General features: G+C 39.9%; 3 protein-coding genes across 6 annotated transcripts in view; 1 reads left to right on the top strand and 2 right to left on the bottom strand.

Moving 5' to 3' along the window:
- LOC124488380 overlaps window positions 1–25,312 on the top strand; it is a 232,287-nt gene that overhangs the window by 91,748 nt on the left and 115,227 nt on the right. The gene's annotated exons all lie outside the window — the stretch shown is intronic.
- LOC124488378 lies at window positions 2,171–5,582 on the bottom strand. Of its 4 annotated transcripts, XM_047051050.1 has the most exons (4): window positions 4,568–5,582; window positions 3,974–4,079; window positions 3,699–3,832; window positions 2,171–3,388 (listed from the first exon to the last, which is right to left on the bottom strand). In XM_047051050.1, exons 1-4 carry the CDS (start codon window positions 4,865–4,867, stop codon window positions 3,374–3,376), a joined length of 555 nt encoding a protein of 184 aa, XP_046907006.1. In that variant the 5' UTR covers window positions 4,868–5,582; the 3' UTR covers window positions 2,171–3,373. The 4 variants fall into 4 exon arrangements, with proteins under 4 accessions (XP_046907006.1, XP_046907004.1, XP_046907003.1 ...); XM_047051048.1 differs by having other exon boundaries at window positions 2,171–3,832; XM_047051047.1 differs by having other exon boundaries at window positions 2,171–3,832; window positions 3,974–5,582.
- eed (embryonic ectoderm development) overlaps window positions 11,203–25,312 on the bottom strand; it is an 86,521-nt gene continuing 72,411 nt past the window's right edge. The window contains exons 9-12 of the mRNA XM_047051046.1: window positions 24,274–24,379; window positions 22,104–22,262; window positions 21,914–21,987; window positions 11,203–12,248 (exon numbers count right to left, since the gene is read on the bottom strand). Coding sequence (XP_046907002.1) covers window positions 12,122–12,248; window positions 21,914–21,987; window positions 22,104–22,262; window positions 24,274–24,379 — 466 coding nt within the window. The 3' untranslated portion in view covers window positions 11,203–12,121. The remainder of the gene's footprint in view (window positions 12,249–21,913; window positions 21,988–22,103; window positions 22,263–24,273; window positions 24,380–25,312) is intronic.

Raw genomic sequence — 25,312 nt, 5'->3', positions numbered from 1 at the left:
TAAATATAGATGTCATGGAAAGCAAATTGAGGCAAGCGTGGGGCAGATAATAAGGGACAAAAGAAAACTGGGGGTAACAAATAATGATCGGAGCCTAAAATTGACACTTTTTCGACATATCGCTGTTCATCATTTAAATAAGCAGTGTGTGCGGCCATCTTGAGCGAGATCGGTACTAAATATGGCAGCGTCCTGTTTGGAAGTGACGTAAGTGGCATCTATGTATGAATCGCACCACAGGGTCACATTTCTTTCCTTTCGAAGGCATGGGGAGGGCGCACTACGGATAATCACATCACATAGTGATGGGAAGTTCGGTTCTTTTTACTGATTCGGTTCTTTGAATCTCGTTCAGTAAAATGAACGAATCTTTTTTCTAGTCATTTGTTCATTTCAGGGGGGGTGGGGGCTAGGGGGCTATACGTCCACTGCAAAGGACGTATAGCCCCTATACGTCCACTGTAGGTTAGTGCATGACATGTGCACCAGCAAATACTATTTCAAAATAAATTCCTGCATTAAAATAATGTATCATGAGTTTGTATGATTTGGTCATGTATTATCACACTAGCATTTAATTATCACGTCAAACAATTACACTGCACTAAACTGTAAGTGTAAATGTAAAGTGAAAATAACAAAACCAGTCAGTATGATGACTTGAGCGAATATCATTCATTCACGTCTTACTAAAACAGCGGCCACGCAAAAGGGAATAAGGAAACTGTTTCCTCTACTAAAAAATACAATGCGGGTCACGTGAAAAAAGGATCCAAAGACTCGTAGAAAGACCGAGTCGGGGAAGGAACTAATCATTCGTTTCCTCTAGCTACAGAGCCTATGCAGGTCACGTGAAAAATGATCCAAAGACTCGTAGAAAGACCGAGTCGGGAAAGGAACGAATCGTTCGTTTCCTCTTGCTACAGCCTATACAGGTCACGTGAAAAATGATCCAAAGACTCGTAGAAAGACCGAGTCGGGAAAGGAACGAATTGTTCGTTTCCTCTAGCTACAGAGCCTATGCAGGTCACGTGAAAAATGATCCAAAGACTCGTAGAAAGACCGAGTCGGGAAATGAACGAATCACTCATTGAGAGGACTCGTTACTCCCGAGTCCTTATAAGGATTCGTTCAAAATGAACGAATCGTTCACGAACGACACATCACTAACATCACAGAAAACTCAGGCTTTCTAGAGCTACTTACCCCAGGTGATTTTGTCTTAGCAGACAGAGGTTTTAACATACATGACAGTGTAGGCTTAAAATGTGCACGGGTTGCAACACCAAGCTTTACAAAAGGAAAGTTACAGCTGTCTGCTTTTGAGGTTGAGTCCACACGCAAAATTGCACATGAACGCATACACATAGAAGGAGTAATAGGCCAGTTGCACAATAAATATGTCATACTGTCAGAGAACATACTGATCTCCTACTTGGTGAGTTCTGGATCTGAGACAACAACAATAGATAAAATAACTACAGTGTGTTGCGGTCTTACCAACATGTGTACCTCTGTTGTACCTTTTGAGTAAATGTAGGTTTGTACAACAGGTTGATATTGTGTAGACACAGTGACCTTAACATTGACAGCCTTAAACAGAAGCCAAACACGAGAAAAGAAACCATATCAGTGTGAGGAGAGTAACGAAAAGTGTAGTTTACATAAACAGAGATGCTAGAGAAGAAACCTTAGGTTATAAGAACATGACAAAGCCTTCAGTAAATAGTGTAGTTTAGCCAATGACAATAGACACCAGTGTAGAATTTGATTACAAAAATTATTTTTTTATTGTATTTTCAACATGCAAGGCAGTTTTCAAATTTCTTCTGGAACAGTTTATTTCATTACAATTTGTTTAAAGTTCACAACAATAGCTGAATCACAACAATGTTAAGAGAAAATTTAATTTTTTCAATGTACTGTACACAAAGGGACAGAAGAATATTTCTTATTTTATAACCACAAATAATTAAACCATGTTAATTTAAAATAATCTATCATGCGTCATCCTTGTATTTGGTTAGGTTCACATTAATACATTTACATTTAGTCATTTAGCAGACGCTCTTATCCAGAGCGACTTACAGTAAGTACAGGGACATTCCCCCCGAGACAAGTAGGGTGAAGTGCCTTGCCCAAGGACACAACGTCATTTTTGCATGGCGGGGAATCGATCTGGCAACCTTCTGATTACTAGCCCAACTCCCTCACCGCTCAGCCATCTGACCCCCCCATTTGTTTGTGACGCCCCCATAATACCATTTGTTCAAACGGAAACATTTCACTGAGTCATCATCAGCATTTTTTAGCACACTTAAAATCCATTAAAAACTAAGTGTTGAGTTTGAAAATCATGACAGTGTTCGGTTAAAGGGTAGTTTAGTTAATGTCTAGAACAGTTTCTATTTTTCACAGCTTTGCTGAGTTTTTACAGGAGTGAGCTGGTTAGGGGTCCTGAGGTATCAACTAGATTCTGGAGGGATTCGCCTGGCTGTGCCCTGGGATGACAGCCGACCACGGGCTGCTCGGCTGGGGGCCGCCAGCACGGCCCCACCAGTGGTCGGGGTCCTCCAGTCACTGGTTCCAGGAGTGGTAGCCTTTTGCCTGGCTGTGCCCTGAGATGACAGCCGACCACGGGCTTTTCAGTCCCGTTGGTTTTGCTGATTGGCATTGCTGATGGAATGGCCTTGAGTTAAGTTTTCCCACAAGCTCTGGGAGGATGGCTCTGTAAAAGAAGGCTCTGGATTTGGACTTCAGTAGCTCCAACAGTTCCACATCTGGTTCTATCCGCTCTATGTGTACATCATGTTCTGACCATACGACAAAATCTGCAAACTCCCTGTTGCTTTCTAGGAGCTGTGTCTGGACTTGATAATAGTAGGAATGTGAATGTTTGAGCTGTAATTTGCCATTTGAGTCCTCCAAACAGAATCTGCTGTCTACACATTCCTTCAGGCTGGCACATTCTCGTGCACAAAATGGGCATTTCACTTCCACTACACCATCACCACAGCAATCACAATGAATCATCCCATCAGGTGTAGCCCCCATGTGAGGCAGCTCTGGATTGATTACCAAACCACTTCTTTCACATGTAAAGGTAGCGTGTGAAATCATCTGCTGACAATAGTAACTTAGTGCCAGCTGTTCATGATCGCATCCCCAAGCGGTTGCTTTGGTTGTCAACCCAGTGCTCAGAGGGTAACAGATGCTTTTGATGAGACTTGGTGATGGACTCTCCAGAGGTGTGCAACAAACAGCTTTCATGCGTGAGGCTGTAACTCTGCCAGCCCTATATCTGTACCAGACTTTGCTCTTAGACTGTCCTCTTGTCTGCTGTTCAATCGCTTCAGCTTGCCTTTGAGAAATGTCAACTTCTATAGCACTGCAATGTAGAAGTAACTCATCATTTGCCATGGATACACACTGTTCGTCAAATAGCTCACTCAGGGGCTGGGATGTACTGGTATTTGTAACTGGAGCATAGAGCTCAGCATAGTCTGGCAAGACAGAGAGTAAGACTGCTTTGTCACCAGTGGCATTTATCTGACTAAAAAAGGAAGCCATCTCCTCATCGGTTGGCTCTGACACATCAGGTAGCTTTTTTCCTTTATATTCTGTTGACGTTCCTTCTAACAATGCTTTGTCCAGCTTGAGGTTGACTGTGACTTGGGAGTGAAATCAATTTTTTCTACCTCAAGGTACTTTGGTTCGGTTCCACCCGGCAAAAGCCAATAAGCTGGTTGTTGGGTCACCGTCTTTGAGTCACGGAGTGTTACAGCTGTCTTCACTGTAAAAAGAACTGCTCCAACATGGCTGCAAGTCTCCCCTAGAGTAGAGTAGATAGAGAAACGTATTATCCCGGGGGAACATGTGTAGTACAACCAGCAAACACATGACAGGGGATGAAAGAACATTTATCACACAACAGAAATACAAAGAGAATGTACAACACAGAAACAGTCAGCACCTAGTCCTGCCATGCACGTACAGTGGGCAGTCAGGATTAAGCCATCCTCTTGGGCAATCACCCATGGCTTCAGGGGCGGGGAACTTAACTTCTGACTGTGCTTCACCTGTGTGGAAATAAGAACACAAATTGTGCAGTAGTTATGTCACTTTTGTGCACACAATAGTTTTAGGTCAGAAGTGGCAGATTCTGTTTAGGAGTCAAATGGCAGATTAGGCTACAACGTATTCATTCACTTGGTAACTATTCTTTAAGACTAGACTGCTGCTTGCATAACAAGTGTAGCTGGAGATTGCTCTCTGGTCTAGCAGCAAGTTGCATCTAATGTGGCATTAGCTAACGTTAACTGACTAACGTTAGCTAGCATGCATTGGCATTGCACCAAGCCTAAATTTGTGTAGCTATTTTGCCCAACTCTTGTAGGTAAAATTAGCTGTGTAGCTAAAGCTTTCACTGACAGCATACCAGCTGAGTTTTCACAACGTCGTTAGCTAACATTATCTAGCTACTAGGCTAACGTTATCGTTAGCTAGTCAATTTACGTTGGCAAACTGACAACCATTGGATCATAATTAAAAACACATTTGTACATACCTTTGCTGTCACAACGAATTTTAAGGCCGATGATGATGACGTTGGTGGCACAAAAGTTAAAATATCGCTCACTTTGCCAGAAATGAAATAATTGTATGAGTCCAGTGACTTGTAAGCCTTCAGTGACTGGCCCGTATAAGCAGAAGAAGTGTTAATTAGATCATTGTAAATGTCACCATATTCAATCAGTGGTAACTGTAATGGGTCTTTACTCATATCTTCAACATCAATTTTATAAGGATCCACTCCTCCAACCAAACGTAATTTATCCACATATCTAATTTCATTTATTGAAGCCATAGCATACTACTGTCCCAAATCTGTCAACTGCTGTCTAGCTACGTGGGGGTGGGGGCTTTCTATGACAACAAAATGGCAGGCTATTGTGACGCTGATCGAATAAGGCCAATTGTGTTTTATATCGTTGGAAAGCCTGATTAGTCACCTTTACAACGAGGTACAACTTGTAAGGATCGTGCATTTGTGGAATGAGCAACAAAGCTAACCGTGTGGGTAGCGGCCCAAAGAGAAGTGCCAATCCCCTTCACATGGGTCTTGACCTCGATCTTTAGCCAGGCCCAGCTCCATTTGCACCTCAGCCCTGAGTCAAGCTGTGCTATATAAATTGAATCATTCTCTTTAAGCTCGCTCATTCTGGAAAACAATTGTCAATATTTTACATGCTGGACCAGGGATACTTTTTCATGATCATAAACTTTTGTTAAGGCCAACTCCGACTGCATTAAATCAACGACAAATGATCCGCCAGAGCAGGTGTTTCAATTACTCATTAAACCAGACACCAATTGGTCTTGTTTCATCACGTGTTCGTTTTCATTTCGTTCATATCTTACGACAATGTACAGATGAAAAATCAGATAACAATACTAATGCAGTGGAGGATATAGCCTTGCCAAAATCCTTCACAGTGAACTAGCTCTCAAATCAAATTTATTTGTATAGCCCTTTTTACACGCAAGCATGTCACAGAGGGCTTCACATGCGCCCATAGAACTGCCCCTCAACCAACCTAAACCCTCAAGGAAGACAAGGAAAAACTCCCAGAAAAACTCCCACCGGGAGAAAAAATGGAAGAAACCTTGGGAGGAGCAATTCAGAGAGGGATCCCCTCCTCCAGAGACGGTTGGTAAGAGAGAGGAGCAGAACACAAGCTAAACATAGTCATACAGTGTCAATGGGTTTTGAAACACCAAAATCCATTGTTCGGCTTTATAGACGTTGGATGGGACCGGGAAACTCGCTGTTGGCCGTCATGGAGACTGGATTCCGGGTGACGACCTGGTTCAGCGTAGGCAGACCGACGACCAAGCAGGTCCTGACAGCTCAAACCCCCCACACCACAGGGAATGTGTGGGGGGGGGACAGAGAGGAGAGCAGGGATTAGAGAATGCCAGGAGCAGCTAACAGTTACAGTCATAATAGAATGAGATCCCCACCGGTCAAGTGTGGACTAGTGCAGCAATTTAACAGAGCAAAAAGGGTATTTGATGCAGCCCCACACACCAAAACAACGACAGCCCCCCTCAGTTGGAACATGAAATCTGTTCCAGGGGAAAGAACTCTAAAGTAGGTTATACTTATACGAATAAGGATGAAAACAACCAGTCCCCCGTTGTCTCCAACTAGTAATAAAAACTATAGCAGTAACAATATACAGCAACGGAACTATAATAATAATACTTACAATATACAGTAACAGGTTTACTTTATTTGTAACATCTAGCTGGGCAATGTGAACATAAGCTATAATTAAAATTTAAAAGTTACATGTGATACACACATAGGCAAGCACACACCCCAGGTTTACATAGAAAGTACACACATACTTCCCTTTAACAATCATAGAATTGACTAAACAAGAACGTTTTTAATCTAGTTTTAAATGTCGAGACAGTATCAGCTTCCTTAATTGAGATGGGTAATTTGTTCCAAAGAAGAGGTGCTCTATATGAGAACGCCCTACCTCCAGCAGTTTTTTTCTTAACTTTGGGTATTACCAGATAGCCGGCATTTTGAGATCTTAGAGTCCTTGCGGGGCAATAGGGTGCAAGGAGACCGGAGAGGTACAGTGGTGCCAATCCATGCAGAGATTTGTAAGTTAGTAGTAGAACTTTGAAATCAGCTCTGGCTTGGATAGGGAGCCAGTGTAAAGAGATAAGAGTCGATGTTATATGATCAAACTTTCTAGTTTTAGTCAATAGTCTTGCAGCAGCATTTTGCACCCGCTGTAAGTTTTTTAGGTAGGTAATTGGGAGGCCAGAGAACAACACATTGCAGTAGTCCAATCGGGACGTAACAAAAGCATGTATTAGTTTTTCAGCATCATCCTTTGAGAGGAATTTTCGTATTTTGGCAATATTACGTAGATGGAAAAATGCTGTTCTGGTGATTTGCTTAATATGGTACTCAAACGAAAGGTCTGGGTCCATTGTGACTCCCAGATTTTTTACCAGCTGGCTTTGAGATACTTTGACGCCGTCTAAGTCTAAGGTTAGATGGGATAAATTATTTCGGTGTTTTTTCGGACCAAAAATTTGAACCTCGGTTTTATCCGAATTAAGAAGAAGGAAATTTGCAGTCATCCAAGTTTTCAACCCGGAAACACAGGTTTCCATAGCATGTGGAAATTCTCCCGGCTTTATAGACATGTATAGCTGAGTATAATCTGCATAGCAGTGAAAATCTACCCCAAAACTTCTAATTACGTTTCCTAAAGGCAACATATAGAGTGAAAATAACAGAGGGCCTAAAACTGAACCCTGTGGTACTCCGTATTTTACAATGGAGCTCCTGGATGAGCAACCATCATAGTGGACATATTGTGATCTATCAGATAGATACGATCTGAACCACTGAAGTGAAGTACCAGAAATCCCAACATAGTTCTCCATACGTTCCAGGAGAATCTCATGATCTACAGTGTCAAAAGCTGCACTTAGGTCTAGAAGAACAAGGACAGAGCTAAAGCCCGCGTCAGAGGCTAATAATAGATCATTGACTACCTTGGCTAATGCAGTTTCAGTGCTGTGGTGAAGACGAAATCCAGACTGGAGAGGTTCATAGAGCTGATTTGAGGAGAGGTGCTCAGTGAGCTGTTTTGCCACAGCTTTTTCCAAAATTTTGGAGAGAGATGGCAAATTTGAAATGGGCCTGTAATTGCTAAGACAACCTGGATCCAGGTTTGGTTTTTTAAGAAGGGGCTTGATAATAGCTTGTTTGCTCTAACATTGTAGGTAGGCTACTGCAACACACTTCGCTGATCTTACGTTAGCTGACAAGCTGACAAGCCGACAAGCTGACTACTGTAGCATTTTCAAAGAAGACGCTGCAGTTCACTTGCTTGTGATTGGCCAAATGACTCGCCTGACGTGTCACCAAAGATGCTTCATTGTGAAGACGACCGCAGTAGGTTTTTGAAACTCCCGTTTATGGGAGATTATATACCCCCCCCACCCCTACCCTAATAAAAACTCTCCGGATCTGCATGATTCACGTGGATGACATTTTTTTCATTCAAAATGGCTGTTTTCATTGAAAGTGACAAGTTTGCAGGTATACTGGATTGTTTGTATTTGATCTGAAAAAATAAATACAAAATAAATAAAATCGCGCTCTCGCTTGCCTCACGGCGCACTTTTCATAGAAAAGAATGGGGACGCCGTCTTGGGAAAACAATCTAGCTGTGTCTATTAATATATAAGTCTGTGCTGCATGTATTGCATGCTGCACCATCGGATCAAAATGATCTTATTTGGAGGATAATTATCGTGCATCTGGCAACACAGAGGCGGTCAACCAATGACAATTCTCTATACATTCAGAGCTCGAGCAAGCATTTTTTAGGTCTCGAAAAGAGGACATCTGAGCATAGGTCGGAACAGCACCTCGTTTCAGCTACAGCAGTTTAGCAAATCCTGCTTTAAATTGTCCAAGGTTTTCAAAACAGTCTTTGGTGAAATGGTCCGAGCAAATAAATAATTGAGTGTCGAACTACACAGGGATCTTCTAATAGACAAACATCAGCCATGCCCATCAAGTGTTTGGTTCCTTGGGAAGACTATGAAAAGTGTCAGCATGCCCTGTACAGCCTGAAACACTGCATTTACAACTGTGGTCCATTTTCAATATCCTCGAAAAACTGCCAAACTTTCTTCTCTGTAATTCCTGTGGAAGTACACAGTGCGCACGCAGCTAAACTAGTGTCTGAGATCAAAATTTTGGGGCGTGACAAATGTACAGACCTGAGCCAAAAAGGTGGAGTCAGCTTTTTGGAAACCGACCGTTTTACAGTGGCAGTTTCAAATTGTGAGATTTGCATAGGAAAGAGGTGTCATAGGACTTTGAGGTTCACTGTATGTCCATTTTACCCACTGAACTGTCATTATTCAAGTATGACAAGGTAAACTTGGTTCTGAATTCTATGATCCCTTTCAATTTCTTGGGTATGCCTTGTTGCGTTTTTGGCAAATTTGACAGGACTCTTCGAAGGTTAATTAGGAAAAATTGCCAACTTTTTAAAATCATATTATGATATTTCATATTATAGAATTCTGACTGTGCTTTCAGATAAATGCAGAGTTTAAGAAGATTACGACAATGCCTCTACAATCAAGGTTCCTGTCTCAGTTGGACATTAACACCTTCAGACCTTTGAAGATGTTTAGGAAAAAAGGAGGACTGATAGGAAATTAATTGAAGGCCATCCAGCATGCCATTGATGAAGTAAAAAATGATACAATTTTAGATCTTAGAGTGACACCATTGCAATTTTTTATAGAGCATAATACAGTTTACAACACAATGCTAATAAAAAGAAATGCAGTGCCGGTTGGTGGCTCACAAGATTGAGATCAATAGCTGATTCGTTAGTGAGCGATTGCATCTATATATATATTTATTTATTTACACTGCATTTTGCCTGCAAATGATAGTGATGTTGGTGTATATAATTTATATATTGCTTTTAGAGAGGACAAAGGTGACTTTTTAAGTGGTAATTAAATATCTATATTTCCAGACTGATGACAGAGTTTGGAAGGGAGGGCATCATCAAAGGACTTTGCATCTTTGTCCACAAACACCAGGCGCACCTGTTGAGTATGTGGTAAGTCAAGCTAATGTATTGTGGATAGCCGAAATTGGGTTGCATTAAGTGTAGATGCAAATGTTATAACCATCTTTTGTCTATATTAGAACTTCAACCTAAAATGCAACACAATTCCAGACCTGTTCATATTCCAAATGAAATCAAAATACTATTGTTTTCTCCAGACGGCAGACAACGTTCTCATCCAGGAGGGCATCGAGGACACCACAGTGGGAATATTTACCATCAAGGGCGTCTCATTGGAAATGCCGCTGAAGGCCATGTAGTACGGCGGGAGCTTCCAAATGTCGATTTTGCGGCTGCCATGCCGTTTGGTGTCCAGGAGTTGAAGGTTAAACTCTAACTCTTGGAGATGTTTGAAAATCATATCTCCTGATTTGACTGAAAATGGAGTACACAGTGTTTGCTAATGTCTGAAGTGTTCTGAGAAGCATTGTAGCTCACACTTAATATTCATACTTTGTATTACATTTCTAGCTGAAGCGCTGTATGTTCACGTCCAGTAGCGGACTGGCCATCGGGAGCACCAGGAGAATTCCCGGTGGTCCGAAACACTTCTGGGCTGGAGGGCTGCTTGCCTTTAACTTTTTTAAGTACTATAAAAAATGTCGGCAGACTATAGAGCGACACGGTTGGCCGGCCGGCCCCCCTTTACCCCAGGCCGGTTGGTCAATTCCAAATGAACGTCTATGCAGGAGTCCCGCTATGCCCTTAGCCCCGCCCCCTTTGTCTCGCTTACACACGACAATTACATGGACAGATCGAAAGCTAGCTACTAACGATGGAAAACCAGGCTAAGAAACGTAAGGGTGGGGCTAAAAAATAAAGTGACAAAAATACATCACCAGACAAGATTTTACCAAAACTGCTATGTGTATTTTACATAAAGCTCCAAAAACTATTTGCGCTCAAATAAAAGCGCTGTGCACGCTCGCATTTTGTGTGGAACTCCCGAACTAGCATCACATTAAATACATTATGTGCATGCATTGGCAGGGCAGCTGTGGTGGCGTATACAGGGGCCAGATCTGGTGGGCCAGTCTGGATCAAAGTCCAAGGCCAATTTTTACTCCCGGTCCGTCCCTGTTCACGTCTTTGTTTTAGATTCCTACCGTAGGCACCTTGTTACATTGAGATGTTTGAGCTATTATATATATATATATGGGGTAAATATGGTTTAGGGCAAATAAAACAATTCTAAAAATATATTGAAATGTCTATTGCAGTGTTGCAAAATAAAAAATTATATTCTGGTAAATCCTAATTTTTTTCTCATATTTGTTGACATTTAAGGAAGTTTCAGTTATTAACTATGTACAATATTCAAATGATACTACTAAAATATATTTCAAAGAAAATATTAAGTTATGAATAAACTTTAAAAACACATATTCAATCATTTAAATCGATTAGGTCGATATGAACATGAATACTTTGGGTTTAAGTTGTGTAAAATCTGGTTTGTTTAACATCGAAATTGCAAGTATATTACAATGAAAGATGCATGTAGAGAAAAACATGATTTTATTGTGAAAAATTTTCATGTAGGATTACAGTTGTAACATTAGAATTATCAGAGGTGGAGTTAACAGGAACTAATGGGGAATTTGAGACATACAGACCATTTGTAATGGTGGGAATAAACAATTTTCGTAATTAATTGATGACAATGGATTACGAACACTCCACAAATATTCCAGATCAAGCAAAAATGTAATTTGACAAAAAAGAAATGGCTATATAATCACATCTGCCTGACAGAAACTAGATAAATAGTTAAACCTAGCATACTAATATAATAATTTGCCGAACACTGACAATCCATAATATAATCCAAATTTAGCAGAACACATTTCATTTTACATTACACATATGCTCCTTGGGCTGAAAGGCATAGTGTGTGGGTTTGATTGTCTTCAGTGGTAGTCTTGAAAAGAGATATGATTTTGGTTATCCCAGTTTTGACTCATCAACATAAGCACTAACACGTGAAAACATGCCAATTATTTACTGGGCATTTTGTTCCTGATTTTACAAAATATATATTAGATAGATTTTCAGACAAGCCATAAAATCAGATTTTTTTGGGCCATCAAATTTACACCTAAATCACACTTAAACAATCACGTAAACATTTTTAAAAGCTAGGCAATTGCTTAAAGTGGCTTGGGTTCATTTAGAAGAAAAAAAAAAATCTTGACGTTCATGCATTGCAAACCACACACATTTATGCACTCCCAGACCCACAACAAATGTGCTTATAATACATACAACTAATTAACATATAAAAAATGTCCAATGCAAAGAACTGAAATCTGTAACTGTTTAATTGGTTAAGTAAGAAAAGTACAATTGTAGAAATGTTGTGATACACAGCTAAAAGTTTCTCTATTGGACAATAACCTTATTACAGGTGAAATAAAGCATCATCGTAGTCTATCCCAACGCCAGATTGAGGCATCGTCACAAACGGCAATCAAGATACCGCTGTCACGGCTGAAGCTCGTTTGCCTGATGGCTGAAGTACATCTGGGGAGAGTTAAGGTGGTGCACCTAAACACAAAAGGTTACACAATTTGAGTTGTTAGTACGCTTTGTAGATACAAGCACATTTAACTGTTTTAGATTATATCAACACGCGACCAGCTCGTCACTGCATTACAGTATATTGTTGCCCACTACCGCTTAGCCAATCATCAAATCACCATCAAATCATACGTTTTTAGAAGTTGTAATATTTTGTGTATAAATTGTAATTGAAGAGGCACAGGCAGAAGTATATGCCTGTTCATCAATGTAATATGTGACACACTCTGGTGAAAAACGGTAGTTGGAAGCCAACTAATTTCTCAGTTTTTTACAGATTGTGAAAGTGCAGATTGTAAGCTTTCAAATTATGTGTCATACCTTGAAATCTGACAATAGTTGAAGATACGCGTATCTCAAATGTTGATAAACGGAAAGCTCCAGCCCAAATATTCAGCGTAACCCTTGTGCTGCCTTCGGGTCACATGACCCAAAGGTTCATAACGACCCAATTTTACCCAATACAAAAACAAAAAATAAACATTTTCTATAAACCTTCGCAATGTGGGGGTCTGAGACAGCCCAAGGGTTAAGAGAAAATGCTTCACTTTGTTTTTGTATTGGTAAAGTTGTCGCAATACGACAGTGGGTCACAATGAATGATGGGTCAGAATGACCCGAAGATAACTGAAGGGTTAAAAGATTTTAGACCTTTTCATGCCTTAAGAGAAGTGAGATTTATGTGTTAAATTGTTGGTGCAAATTGCATCTTTGCACAACAAAAATGGATGCCGAACATGCAGAAGGCATGCTTAAAAGGTTGACACAACTACTTGTGAAACATTATATTTAAGGGCACTTGACTCGAGACCAAATCTGCCAATTTACTACTTGATTAGGAGGGGGGATCGTACTTTTTCCAGACAAACACAGCCTACATACAAAACATTACAGCTGATACCACCTCGCTAAAATAAGTAGCCTAGGGAAAAACAGGCTGCACAGTCATGCAAATCAAATTTGATCACAAATCATTTCACATTGTACACGTACATGTAAAATATCACGCATTATACGCCCACAACTCATTACATTTTACATTTAGCAGACGCTTTTATCCAAAGCGACTTCCAAGAGAGAGCTTTACAAAAGAGCATAGGTCACTGAGTATAACAACGAGGTAGTCCCAAACATTGCAAGCAGCCAAAACATGAAGCATACATTGTGAAAAAACTAAACAAGTGCCAAAAGGGAAGACCCGTAAGAGCATGCAGTTATACAAGTTACAAATTAAAACAACATGAACCACAAAAAGTGCAGGACTGTACCTGTAGAAGAACAATTAACAGTAAAATATTTCACAGCGAGTACAAGACTTAACTTTGTTTTAACTAACCTACAAGAGCAACAAGTCACTCAATGAGAGTCATTGTTATCCTGGAGGAAACTAAAAACCTTAGTACACAGTCTGAGAGTGACTCTGGTTGAGCTCTAAATATTACAGTGCATCCGGAAAGTATTCACAGCTCTTCACTTTTACCACGTGTTACAGCCATATTCAAAAATTGAGTAGATACATTTTTCCCCTCAATTCTACACACAATACCTCATAACGGTAACATGAAAAAAGGTTTTGAAAACTTTGCAAAAATATACAAATAAATATCACATGTACATAACTATTCACAGCCTTTGCCATGCCACTCAAATTAGCTCAGGTGCATCCGGTTTCCACTGATCATCCTTGAGATGTTTCTACAACTTCATTAGAGTCCACCTGTGGTCAATTCAGTCGATTGATTTGGAAAGGCACATATTTGCCTATGTAAGGCCCCACAGTTGACAGTGCATGTCAGAGCACAAACCAAGCCATGAAGCCCAAGGGATAGCAGTAGACCTCTGAGACAGGATTGTATCGAGGCACAGATCTGGGGAAGGGGGTACAGAAAAATGTCTGCAGCTTTGAAGGTCCCACTGAGCACAGTGGCCTCCATCATCTGTAAATTGGAGTTTGAAACCACCAGGACTAGGGATTAGAATTGATAAGATTTTAACGATTCCGATTCCTTATTGATTCCTGCTTATCGATTTGATTCCTTATCGATTCTCGTATTTATTGTATAGCTACGCTAGCTAAGCTATAGAATCTTCCATTTTCAGCCAAGGTCAAATCATATAATATGTCAATGTCAAACATCGGCCATTTTGTGAAACAATTAAAATGCCAAGTTTAATAGTGGATTAAAAATTGATATGCTCAGTTTAATAATGGGTTAACACGTCAACGCAAACGTTTGCTAACAACACACGCCCTCTGATAATTAACACAGTTACGATAAAACATTTCTCAAAACTGGACTTTCATTCAAAACGTGAAGTGATCAATAATGTTCATAATGCTTCAAACGACGGGACGAAGATAACTTAATCGACTACACACAAAGGCAAATTGCTTCACACAGTGACAAGTGGTTGTGATCACTTTTGAGGAGTTTACCTTGGATAGTTAAGAGATGAAGAGCGAACGTTAGCTGTGTTGCTGCATGCATCGAATACATGACATTCCTGTAACTTCATTCCATGCTGTGTGTTAAAATGCTTCTTCATACTTGTTGCATTTCCTCCCTTCGACAAAATAGACTTTTTACACGTGTTACAAGTTGTGTTGTTGTCATTTTGTTGTGTGAAATACAACCAAACTTTAAAACACTTCTGCCCTAGTTGCCATGTTTGTTGCTGTCTGAATAAACTATAAAAGTTTATTGAAGCATAATTGTTTAAGAATTTGGATGACGATTCCAATGAATCGGTTCACTGGGAACCGGTTCTAAACAAGAACCAACTCAGCAGCACTCCACCAATCAGGCCTGTATGGTAGAGTGGCCAGATGGAAGCCACTCTCAGACCATGAGAAACCACCTTCTCTGGTCTAATGAAACAAATATTAAACTCTTTGGCCTTAATGTCAAGCGTCATGTCTGGAGGAAGCTAGGCACCGTTCATCACCTGGCCAATACCATCCCTACAGTGAACCATGGTGGTGGCAGCTGTCATGCTGTGGGGATGTTTTTAAGCGGCACAAAATGGGAGACTAGTCGCGATCGAGGGACAGATGAAAGCGGCAATGTACAGAGACATCCTTGATTAAAACCTGCTCCAGAGTGCTCTGGACCTCAGACTGGGGTGGCCCGGCCAGAGCCCAGACTTGAACCCAATTGAACATTTCTAAACAATTTGTTGGTGAAATAATCATTATATACCTATAATTTTAAAACAGGGTAGCTCAGTATAACGCTGTACGCAACACACTGGTAAGAAAAACTTAATTCTACCACTGTTTAAGAAGCCAAATGGTGACAGTACATTTTCGGCACACCCCTTAACAAAAGTCAGATTGTTTCACAAATTGGAAAAACTAATCTGACTACTGACCTGTACTTCAATGCCACAGCCTGAACTGTATGCCAATCTGTTCACAAAGGTCTCTTCTACTGGATTCTGAAAACGGCTAATATTTTCCATTTAGGACTTTTGAGGTAATTGAGCTTATGTTTGACAAGTGCCACTGTTTTAGAGTTACATTCTTACAAACTGCCCTTCGGGGGGTGCACAAAAGGACACATTTATTAGTGGTATCTTGCTTCCAACTTTTGTTTTAACAACCCAGTCATTTGGAGGAGATAAACATCTAAAGGCTCAAGGACCAGGATCAATGACCAGGATTGAGAGAGGCTAATATAGAGGAGTAGATAGAGAATCTGAATGTTGAATGCGCTTTTCCCTACTTCAGCGCGGACAGCGCATGAGCCCCCATGAGTCTTCAGACAGGGATACTGTTACTATCAAGGATCGCTTCCAGTAACTTGTTATATTACCAAGTAGGCCTAGACGGTATGACGGTACATACCGTGCAACGGTAGAAATGTGTCTACCGGGAGAGATTTGGCTATACTGTTTCAACCGCGGTATACTTTCATACTATATTTTTGTATTTCACGTGTCAATTAAATGTCTGGTTGTTGTTTTGTATATAAGCCACCATATAAATCACATTCTTGCCATATTTATAATTGTATTTAAACTCTGATTTGCTATTTTCGTTTGATCTTGAAGCACATTTGCGTTGGTCTGACGGAATTTTCGATGTGGAGTGTAGTTTATCTACGCGGACCACATTCATGCCGATACTAATTATTTATATATTTGATGACCCATTCTGCAGGTAACTGGGAAATATTAAACTAAGGCTTTAACATATCGACCAAGCTTTAACGAGGTTGATACGCCAAAACCGAAGTAAGATATGGATAGTAAAACTCAGACTAATCGTTTTCGCTCATCTAGAAATTTTCGTCGGAGGGCATTACGGATCCGTATTGAGCTGAAAATAGGTCACCATGCGGATGGCATGACTGCGCATCAGCCAATCTGAACACTCATACTCATTATTTGAGTCTTGTTTTTAACTAGTGTTGTCTCATGTGAGGCAGTTTTTTGGGGTTTATAATAAATAATTGAGTGTGATGAATGATGAAGTACGATTTGGTTATTTTGGACCATTTCTTAGTTGAATTTACAGAACAATTACTATACCGTGATATGTACCGTAACCTTGATATAAAATTGCTCATACCAATGCTAGAAGATTTTGGCCATATCCCCCACCTCTATTACCCAGTTTTCAAAAAATAAATTACGCTTATTTATGTTTTTTACTGCCAGTGACGATGTTGTTAGAATTGGATGTTTCAAAGTGGGTTCTATATTAATGAATGAATGCAATATGAGTAAATGCTTACAAATATCACTAGAAGGGAAAAACTTAAGAGGAAGTTTAAGGTTAGGACAATCTCAGTTTTCATGCAACTGTTTCAACTATGTGAGGCTGCCACATACCCTGCAAGAGGGAATGGTGATAAGCTATGAAGGATCTCAGGGAAATGAGAAGAGAACACTTTCATTCTACACTTACATACAAGTATTTTGAAGCGAAAATGAACAGCAACAAATGTAAGCTTTTTAATCCATGCAATCTTCATAAATAATAAGTATGCATACTTATACTTAATTATACAGAAATATTAATTTTAAAATGTTAAAAAAACTAACCCATCTGCAACGGACGCAAGCACACCTCACAATTTCCCCTGAAATTGTACCCTGTTGAGTTGATAATACATATGGCTAATTTTTGTGGTATAACTAATAAACAGTGACGGGTCATCAGGACCTGCAAGGCCTTCTCTGCTGGCCTAAACATATTCAAAAAAATTGTAAATAAAAAATGTTATTCATAATTCCCCTCCATCTTAATGTCATTCAATAAATACACTGACATAAATAACAAACATTCTCCTTAGGATGGATTAGTGGATTAGTGGATTAGTGGAGAACGATTTGGTGTGAACTTGAAATGCAACATTTCTGCAAATGTCATTGTGTTTTCTGCTAAGGCTGCGGTGTTCTCGGCTAATGCTGTTGTGTTCTCGGCTAATGCTGCGGTGTTCTCGGCTGATGTCGGTGGTGTGAACCAAAGCTGTTGTGTTGTAAGATTGTTTTTGAAATGTAGCGTTTTAATAAATGTTTCGTTTTTGTTAATGTCGTTTAGTTGTGTGTTAATGTTGTTGTGTTTTCAACATTTGTTTGCTTTGCTAATGTTGCTGTTGTGTGCACCTGTGGGCCACCGTACTTGTGGCTCATGCTAAATTCCTTAAGCATGTTGCAAACATTTTTTGCTTGCACTAGCTGAATTTGCTGGTAGCTTGGAAGATCAAGATATAGGCCCAAGCTTTCCTACCTGTAACATTTGGCATGTATGCATGTTTGGATAAAGGCGTCTGCCAAACGTATTTATTAACAGACATTTTTATTCAAACATGCACGTGTGTGAGAAGCCGTTAAGAGTAGGCAGAGTGTGAGTCTGTGGCTGGTATGCCACAGTGTCTTTCTTTCCAAAACGGTTGCAGGATTTTGTGACGGGAATATGTATCTGGCCAGGATGTGCAAGTTGTGTGTCTGGGTAATAGTTCAATTTAATTAATCAGGAAGTTTTGTCAGTGCACACAAAAGGGCTAGGCCACGACCAGCTTTTCGCACTGGTACAATGAACCCTGAGGCTACTCACCCAGGATAGAATCAATATCCTGAAGAAACCCATTAAGAAAAAGGCTGGTGCAAAGATGAGAGTTAGCCTTTTCTCTCTGTTATTATGGAGAACGCCAACAAAATGGGGGAGCTCTACACACTAGCCAAGGGTCAGAAGGAATATGGGGCATTTAGTCTTTTCACAGGGGCAAGGTGGCCGGTTATAATTCCATCAGTTCAAGGGAGCCAAGGAACTGTACCTTTCAGCTGTGTGGGGGGTATTCCAGCACTTGTTCAGCCTGAACCTTGAAAATGTCCCTGTGATGTTGAAGACTTCCTTCCTGATCCCAGTGCCCAAGAAGGGCAATGCCACTGTCCTTAATGACTACAGATGGCGCTCACAACCCACGTCATGAAGAAACCGGAGAGGCTATTCCTGCTGCACCTGGTCAGTGATTTAATAGATCCCCTACAAATTCACCTACCAGCCTCTTATCAGAGTGCACAATGTCGTCATCTATCTGCTTCAGAGGGTGTACTCCTACCTGGATTATCAACTGGTGTAGCTAACTAGCCATCCAGCTTGAGCACACTCACCTCCTGCCGTTACCATCTCCTCTCGTGCGGGGATGCTTTTGTTTTAAATGTTCATGCATACACGTTGTGCTACCATGGAAAACAAGTTCCGCCTTGCACACATTACATATGACAGTATTTTTTGTTGGATCTTTGGTGAAACTTTCCCACACAATACTTTTTTAGGCCCGTTTACACCCTAAAATGTTTACCGCTGTTTTCTTCTATTGGATATCATACAGGAGGGTAGGGCTAAAAAAAAATAAAAGATAAAAATACTTAGATTTACATTCGATAACGATAATTAAATGATAGACCACAGATCTGTAGTAGTAGCTAAATAAGTCTCCTCCTCAACTTTTTCCCAACACTCGGCATAAAGCTTAGGCAGAGCGGTGTGAGAGAAATGTTTGCGGCCAGGGAGTACGTACCTGGTGACGAGTAACTTAAGCTTTTTAAAACCTTGATTTTTATCAATAGCCTACCTATCAATGCCTTGGCGCAAACTCACACTTTCTGCATGTTCCAACAAGTGATTTTGCTTCAGGTGGTAAAAAAGGTTTCTTATATATTAGTATTATAATTGGACCAATACGCTGTTGTTATTGGTCAAGAGACGTTCTAAGAAATCCGCAAAACCGTTTGCGGACCTCTCCAGAGGTCCGCAAACGATTTACGGACCTAGCAAGCCTTGGAGATGTTGACACCATGGCGTCTGCTCCAAATTCGTCGTGTTTGATTTAGGATTTTCCTACGTGTTGTTATATTTTATAAAAAACAAATATGGACTTTTCGACAGATCTACCAACACCTTTGTAACCAGAGATTTGTTAAAACCGAGACTGTAGGTCGAGGTCAACAAGAAGTCCACATTTGCAGTTTGTCGTATTACCAGACTTGGTAGCCAACTGTTTGTTTACAGTACTACACTAATTTGCACCAAACATTGCTCTGCTCTTTGTCGAATTTCAAAAAGCCAAACAACTTCCAAATAACTGAAGAAGACAAACCTTTTTTATCAATAATTTCTTCATTGGAAGTTGCTCCCTCGCCATGGCTATTGCTGCCACTGTTTTCGGCAATAAGACTAATTTTCCGAGGTTAAAATTGGCTACTCCACTCGAGGTGCTCAGTATATTCCAGTGAGCGTAGGCTAACATTTCTCCGCCATTTCCTGCTGCATCACAGAAATTAAATGGACTGCTGTTCCTAATTATTCTCTCTTCCTAAATATTCTATCGATATTATTGAAAATTAATTAATGTTACGATATCTTTATCGAGGGAAGTCTTTACTTCTATAGTTATTTTTATCGATTTATCGCCCAGCCCTACGGGAGGGCTGCATTAGTCTAGCGCTACAGCTCCGCACTGGTCAAATATTATTGCAGGCACTTAAAATAGGTCCTATGAGATCAAACGATTTGTCGACAACAGAAATATTTGTTGCCAATTTTTTATTTATTGTCGACGTTGTCTATAACATCGACTAATCGTTGCAGCCCTACTCGGGTAACAATATTAGACCAGCCAGGCGTGAGGTGTGTTCTATTTAATCCAGGGGTGTCCAAACTACGGCCCGCAGACCAACTGCCCAAGGTCCATTTTTAGTTGGCCGGCAGCAAATTATAAAAATATAATGGAATATGGCCCGTGCATGAAACTTGCACTTGACTGAGTTGTGATTCTTAGTTTCACCACAAGTGGAGCCATCCGTATTCAAAGAAAACTCATCATTGTTGCAAGAGATGACCATAAATGCCAGAATCGAAGAAACGCAAAATATAAAGTGAGTGCAGTAAATATCAGACACGGTTGGAAAATGAATATTTCTTTACAGAAGTCAAGGGGAAGTGTGTCTGTTTGATTTGTAAGGATACTGTTGCAGTGATAAAAGAGTACAATGTACGTCGGCACTATGAAACCAAACATCAGACCTACAGTTCCTACACCGGCGCTGAGCGAGCAGAGAAAGATAAACAAATGGCAGCTAGCCTGCAAACTCAACAACAGTATTTGCCGTGCAAACAAAATACAAGAGAATGCTACCATATCCAGCTATGAGGTAGCAAGACACGGGAAACCTTTTTCAGATAGTGAATTCATTACACAGTGCCTCATTAAAGTCATAGAAATTATGTGCCTGGATATGCAAGAAATAAACAACGTGAGCTTGTCCAGAAACACAGTTGTGCGCCAAATTGAAGACTTGGCTGCTAACTTAAACCACCAAGTGTCACATTAAGGTTGTGCTTTAGATTATTACTCGATTGCATGTGATGAGGGATAGGGCAGGGTAATCAATTAGAAGCCCAAAAGGTCCACTCACCAAATTTCCATTCAGTCCATGGTCCGGAACAGTGATGGTTTATGTTTCTGGCCCTTACCTCAGAGTTCTGTGGGTAATTTTGTTCAAAGTATCTTTGTCATAGTGACGTTTCACGTTACCACTTTTGACAAGGGAAACCATTTCAGATTAAACACATCGGTTTTGTGATCCCCCACCGGCAGCACAAAGGAATACTTGTCAGCCCACTCTGTCTGAAATTTGTGATATTCGGAATCAACTTTTCGTTTTTGTCGGGTGTTGTCATGCCATGATTTTTGTTAAGGAAGAAACAGGTAGCGTTAGCAAATCAATTAGCCTGCTTTGTTGTGAATAACACACACAACGGCGTGACCCACAGAGGTTGAGACCAACGTTGAGTGAGTTGTCATGGTGACTACAGTTATTACAGCTTCTGATTGGACACGGAAGATTGATCCCACATCTTGTAGGGAAGAAATACAGGCTGTAGCGCAAAATCACGCACCGATGAAAACTTGCATCATGTCTAAATTAGAATGTTGATTTTGGCTTTGGTCTGGATCAATTGTTTTGCGTCTTGGTCCGGATCGGAGTCCGCCTATTGAGTACCCCCAGTATAGGGCATGTTTCAGTCATGCCGAGTTAGGATAGGGATACCTTTTTTTTTTTGCTTCATGGGCGTAGAATTATGTGGGAAGTCAGAAATGTTGATCAAAATGACTTACTTTGCTTTGTGTGGATCCTCCACTTCAAGATCCCAAACGTAGAGTTTCCCAACTTGGTTTCCCAGAGCCAGCATCTGTTGATCAACCGACATGTTGGCAGCTAATAAAAAAAAGTTTCCAAACACAGATGTATTGTCTCACGTGTTAACTTGCATGATTGTAAGTGAGAAGGCAACATTTTAACAAATACCTTCTGCCAGAAATCCATGGAGAAGCGCATGTACCAAATATCACACTGACTATAATCAAAGCGCCCAAGGATTGTCACATTTGATTCATTTGGTTTGACATGGTCAATGTCATCTTCCATCTTTCCTGGTTTCCAACACACAATGGCATTCTCACATGACTAGAGGGGGCAAAGCCAGAGAATGGATCAACATGACATGTGCAATCAGGTTGAGCATTGCCCCAAATATGCTATAAATTAAACTAATAATATAGGCAAATGAACATACCTTCCTAGAGTAACACTGACAAAAAAAAAACGCAGTACAAACAGGCATTGAATTTAATCTAAATTTTCGACCTGAAAATTGTGAATCCTTTAACACGAAACAATATGAAACTGTCAACAGGAGCAGTATCAAGAATTCCAATGTACTTGAGGCCTGTTCCATTAAGTGAGTTTACCAAATAAGACACTTGTCAGTTAGTTTGAATAATTTCCAGTTGATTTGTTTCCATAAAGCCAGTTCAATTTAGCAATCTATGCTGCAAAACTAACCAAACTAATCCGGGGCAGACTAACTGTCAGGCTTAGCATGTGTTGTTGCTTAACACTGGTTTATCACCCAATATTTGTAACATTTCAAAATCACAGTGGAAAAATGTAAGGCTATTTCACTCATGTTTACAGTTAAATTGCTGCCAGGTGCGAATTCGGCCACTTCTTTTTCTGCATTCCCCAGGCTGCGATTCTCTTTTCTATCAGCAGATGTCGCAAAGCGCTCCCGTATACGAGTCATGTTATTCAGACAAGGTTAATGTATGAATAGACCTAATATGTATTGTGTAGAAATTAGAAGAAATAGGTTGCACTGTGCTAAGGTTCTTAGTTTTGTGCTGGTAAAGTGTGAATGTTGTGTATGCTAAGTGGGGTATCCCATCCTCCCTCCTAGACCGCATCGAGAATCAATTAATGTAATCAATAACATGAATATTTCAAACAAAACGGCATTCCTCCAGAACCATGGTGCTGTATGAAACAACACAGAAATACATGAGACTACATAGAACTAAATAAGACCTGCACATCTGTTACAGTGCACGTGCAAACGTGAGCAACAGGACAATATAGACTGGATAAGACATAGTACAGTGCCGACCAGTGGCCTACACAAGCAGCATGTATAGCAAATCAATGATGTGATTTCAGGTGGGGGCGGATTGAGCAGTTTGCTGATGGCCCTATTCACCTTTTCACCGTTTGTACTGGGGCAAATGTAGTCTCACAGGACAGTTGTAAATAAAATAGTCTGCATCTAAGGCAGTGTACACACTTTGGTTGGTTAGATGAAAACAAACTTTGACGCGATTGCTCTGTTAGCGAACCAGGACTAAATGTAGGCTATAGCCTAATTTTAACCAAGAAATCCAAGACTCAAGAGAACCAAACTACGAGTGTGAATACGACAGCTCCACCACCGATGAGCAGTAGCCTCATTAGAAACTGGCATAGAGTTTTTGCATTTTGTGTTGATGGTAAATGTTGACACAAGCCACAGTACAATTTATTGTTCAGGGAGCAAACATCATATTTGTAATATGCCTACTTGCTGACAATAAATGATAAACAATAAATATTTTTCCAGGATAACTGGATCTATGAGACCATTGAATGTTCATGATGTCCCTGTGTGTTTATACGTTTGACTTGGGACAACAATGTGATCATTGTCAGCCGACAATAGAATGTTAATAATGTCGAATTACGCATTTATAGACCAACTGCAGCCTAACCCTCAACATGTGTGACATTCTTTATAATAAATATTATTTTATTATAATAAATATTATTTTATTTATATGTATTTATTATTATTATTTGTATTTATTATTATTATTATTATTATACTAGTATTCTATAAGATCAGTCTGTGCTGAAAATAATGATACCATGCACTGAGGTTATTCCAAAGGAAAAACTATGGCAAAATGGAAATCTATAGAAATTATAGTCTATAGAAATTAAATAAAAACAGGCCAAGACAACATCCAACACAAACTAAAAGTATAATTATGTATTTAATTTATTAAATTAAGCCCTTATTAAACTGAAAGCTAAGTGGCTACAGAGGGATAACTGGTTTTATGTAGCAGCAAAAACAATTACATATGTACACACCATGGAAACTTACCTTGGAAAGGATTAGATCCCCAAGCCAGCGTACACAGTCTACATAGTTTCGATGAATATCTCTTGTGGTGAAGTCAGGGAAATGAATCTTCTGCGAGACAAATGGTCTGTCAAAAAAAGGTAAATAGTGTTGAAATGCACATAAACTTTAATCTCTCAATCTCAATTTAATCTCTCTGTTTTCAAAGTTTAGATGGCTAAATCCTTCCTTTCAAATCCATCCAATCTCCTATTTAATAGGAAACCAGATATTGACACGTTAATCGTGTCACGTTTGATCTAAATTGGTTTAGAAATTAGTTGCAGGATAACGATGACGTATGGAAAAAGCCTGAAAGTTAGGCTCAGTCAAATTGCTACAATGAATACCAATTTAAATCAAGTCAAGTATAATCTGAGTTTTCAGAATGATTACGATCACAAAAATACTTATAATAGCACATGGTGCCCCTGATAAAATTGGTGGCACAAAAGCAAACATTTCTGGAATTATACATAGTGCAGTGCCTTAGATGCAGCTGGTGATGACATTTCTTCTCAGTGGTTTTGGTACCTATATTTCTCAGATCACAATTGAAATTCTCTGTCATCTCTGAAGTACTTTGTCAACCTCCACATCTATTCTAGTCAAATTGCCAATGCTGTGGTAGCCTACTTTCATGCAAATGATTATGTAGCCTTCATTTGTCTTCCGTTCCCCTACATTATATATTGCTTATGTCATTTTGATCAAAATGAACTATATTGGATCTGTTAAATTGTCTTACCAGCACAAACATTTAAACATTAAGTTCAGAACAGAAGTCATTACATGCACAATGTTTGAGACAGTTGTCATAATTGTAGGCTTAATTGCCCTGCCGCTTGTACATTTGCAAAGTGCTGGCAGTTTTGCAGTGTGGTGCATGAACACGTTCATTTTTATGAGAACGATGAACTGAACGAAACTTAATGACAAATAATGAATTGAACACTTTCATATTATCGGAGGTCTAGCTAAAACATTACGGAATGTTTTCCTTCTCTTAAGGACTGATGCT

This window comes from Hypomesus transpacificus, unplaced genomic scaffold (genome assembly GCF_021917145.1).
Source record: "Hypomesus transpacificus isolate Combined female unplaced genomic scaffold, fHypTra1 scaffold_134, whole genome shotgun sequence".
NCBI lineage: Eukaryota > Metazoa > Chordata > Actinopteri > Osmeriformes > Osmeridae > Hypomesus > Hypomesus transpacificus.
This window is presented reverse-complemented; position numbering and strand designations above follow the sequence as displayed.

Bases quoted from the DNA above. Each gene is read 5' to 3' on its own strand.
- LOC124488378 (XM_047051047.1), bottom strand. From the start codon at position 3,570: ATGGCTTCCTTTTTTAGTCAGATAAATGCCACTGGTGACAAAGCAGTC.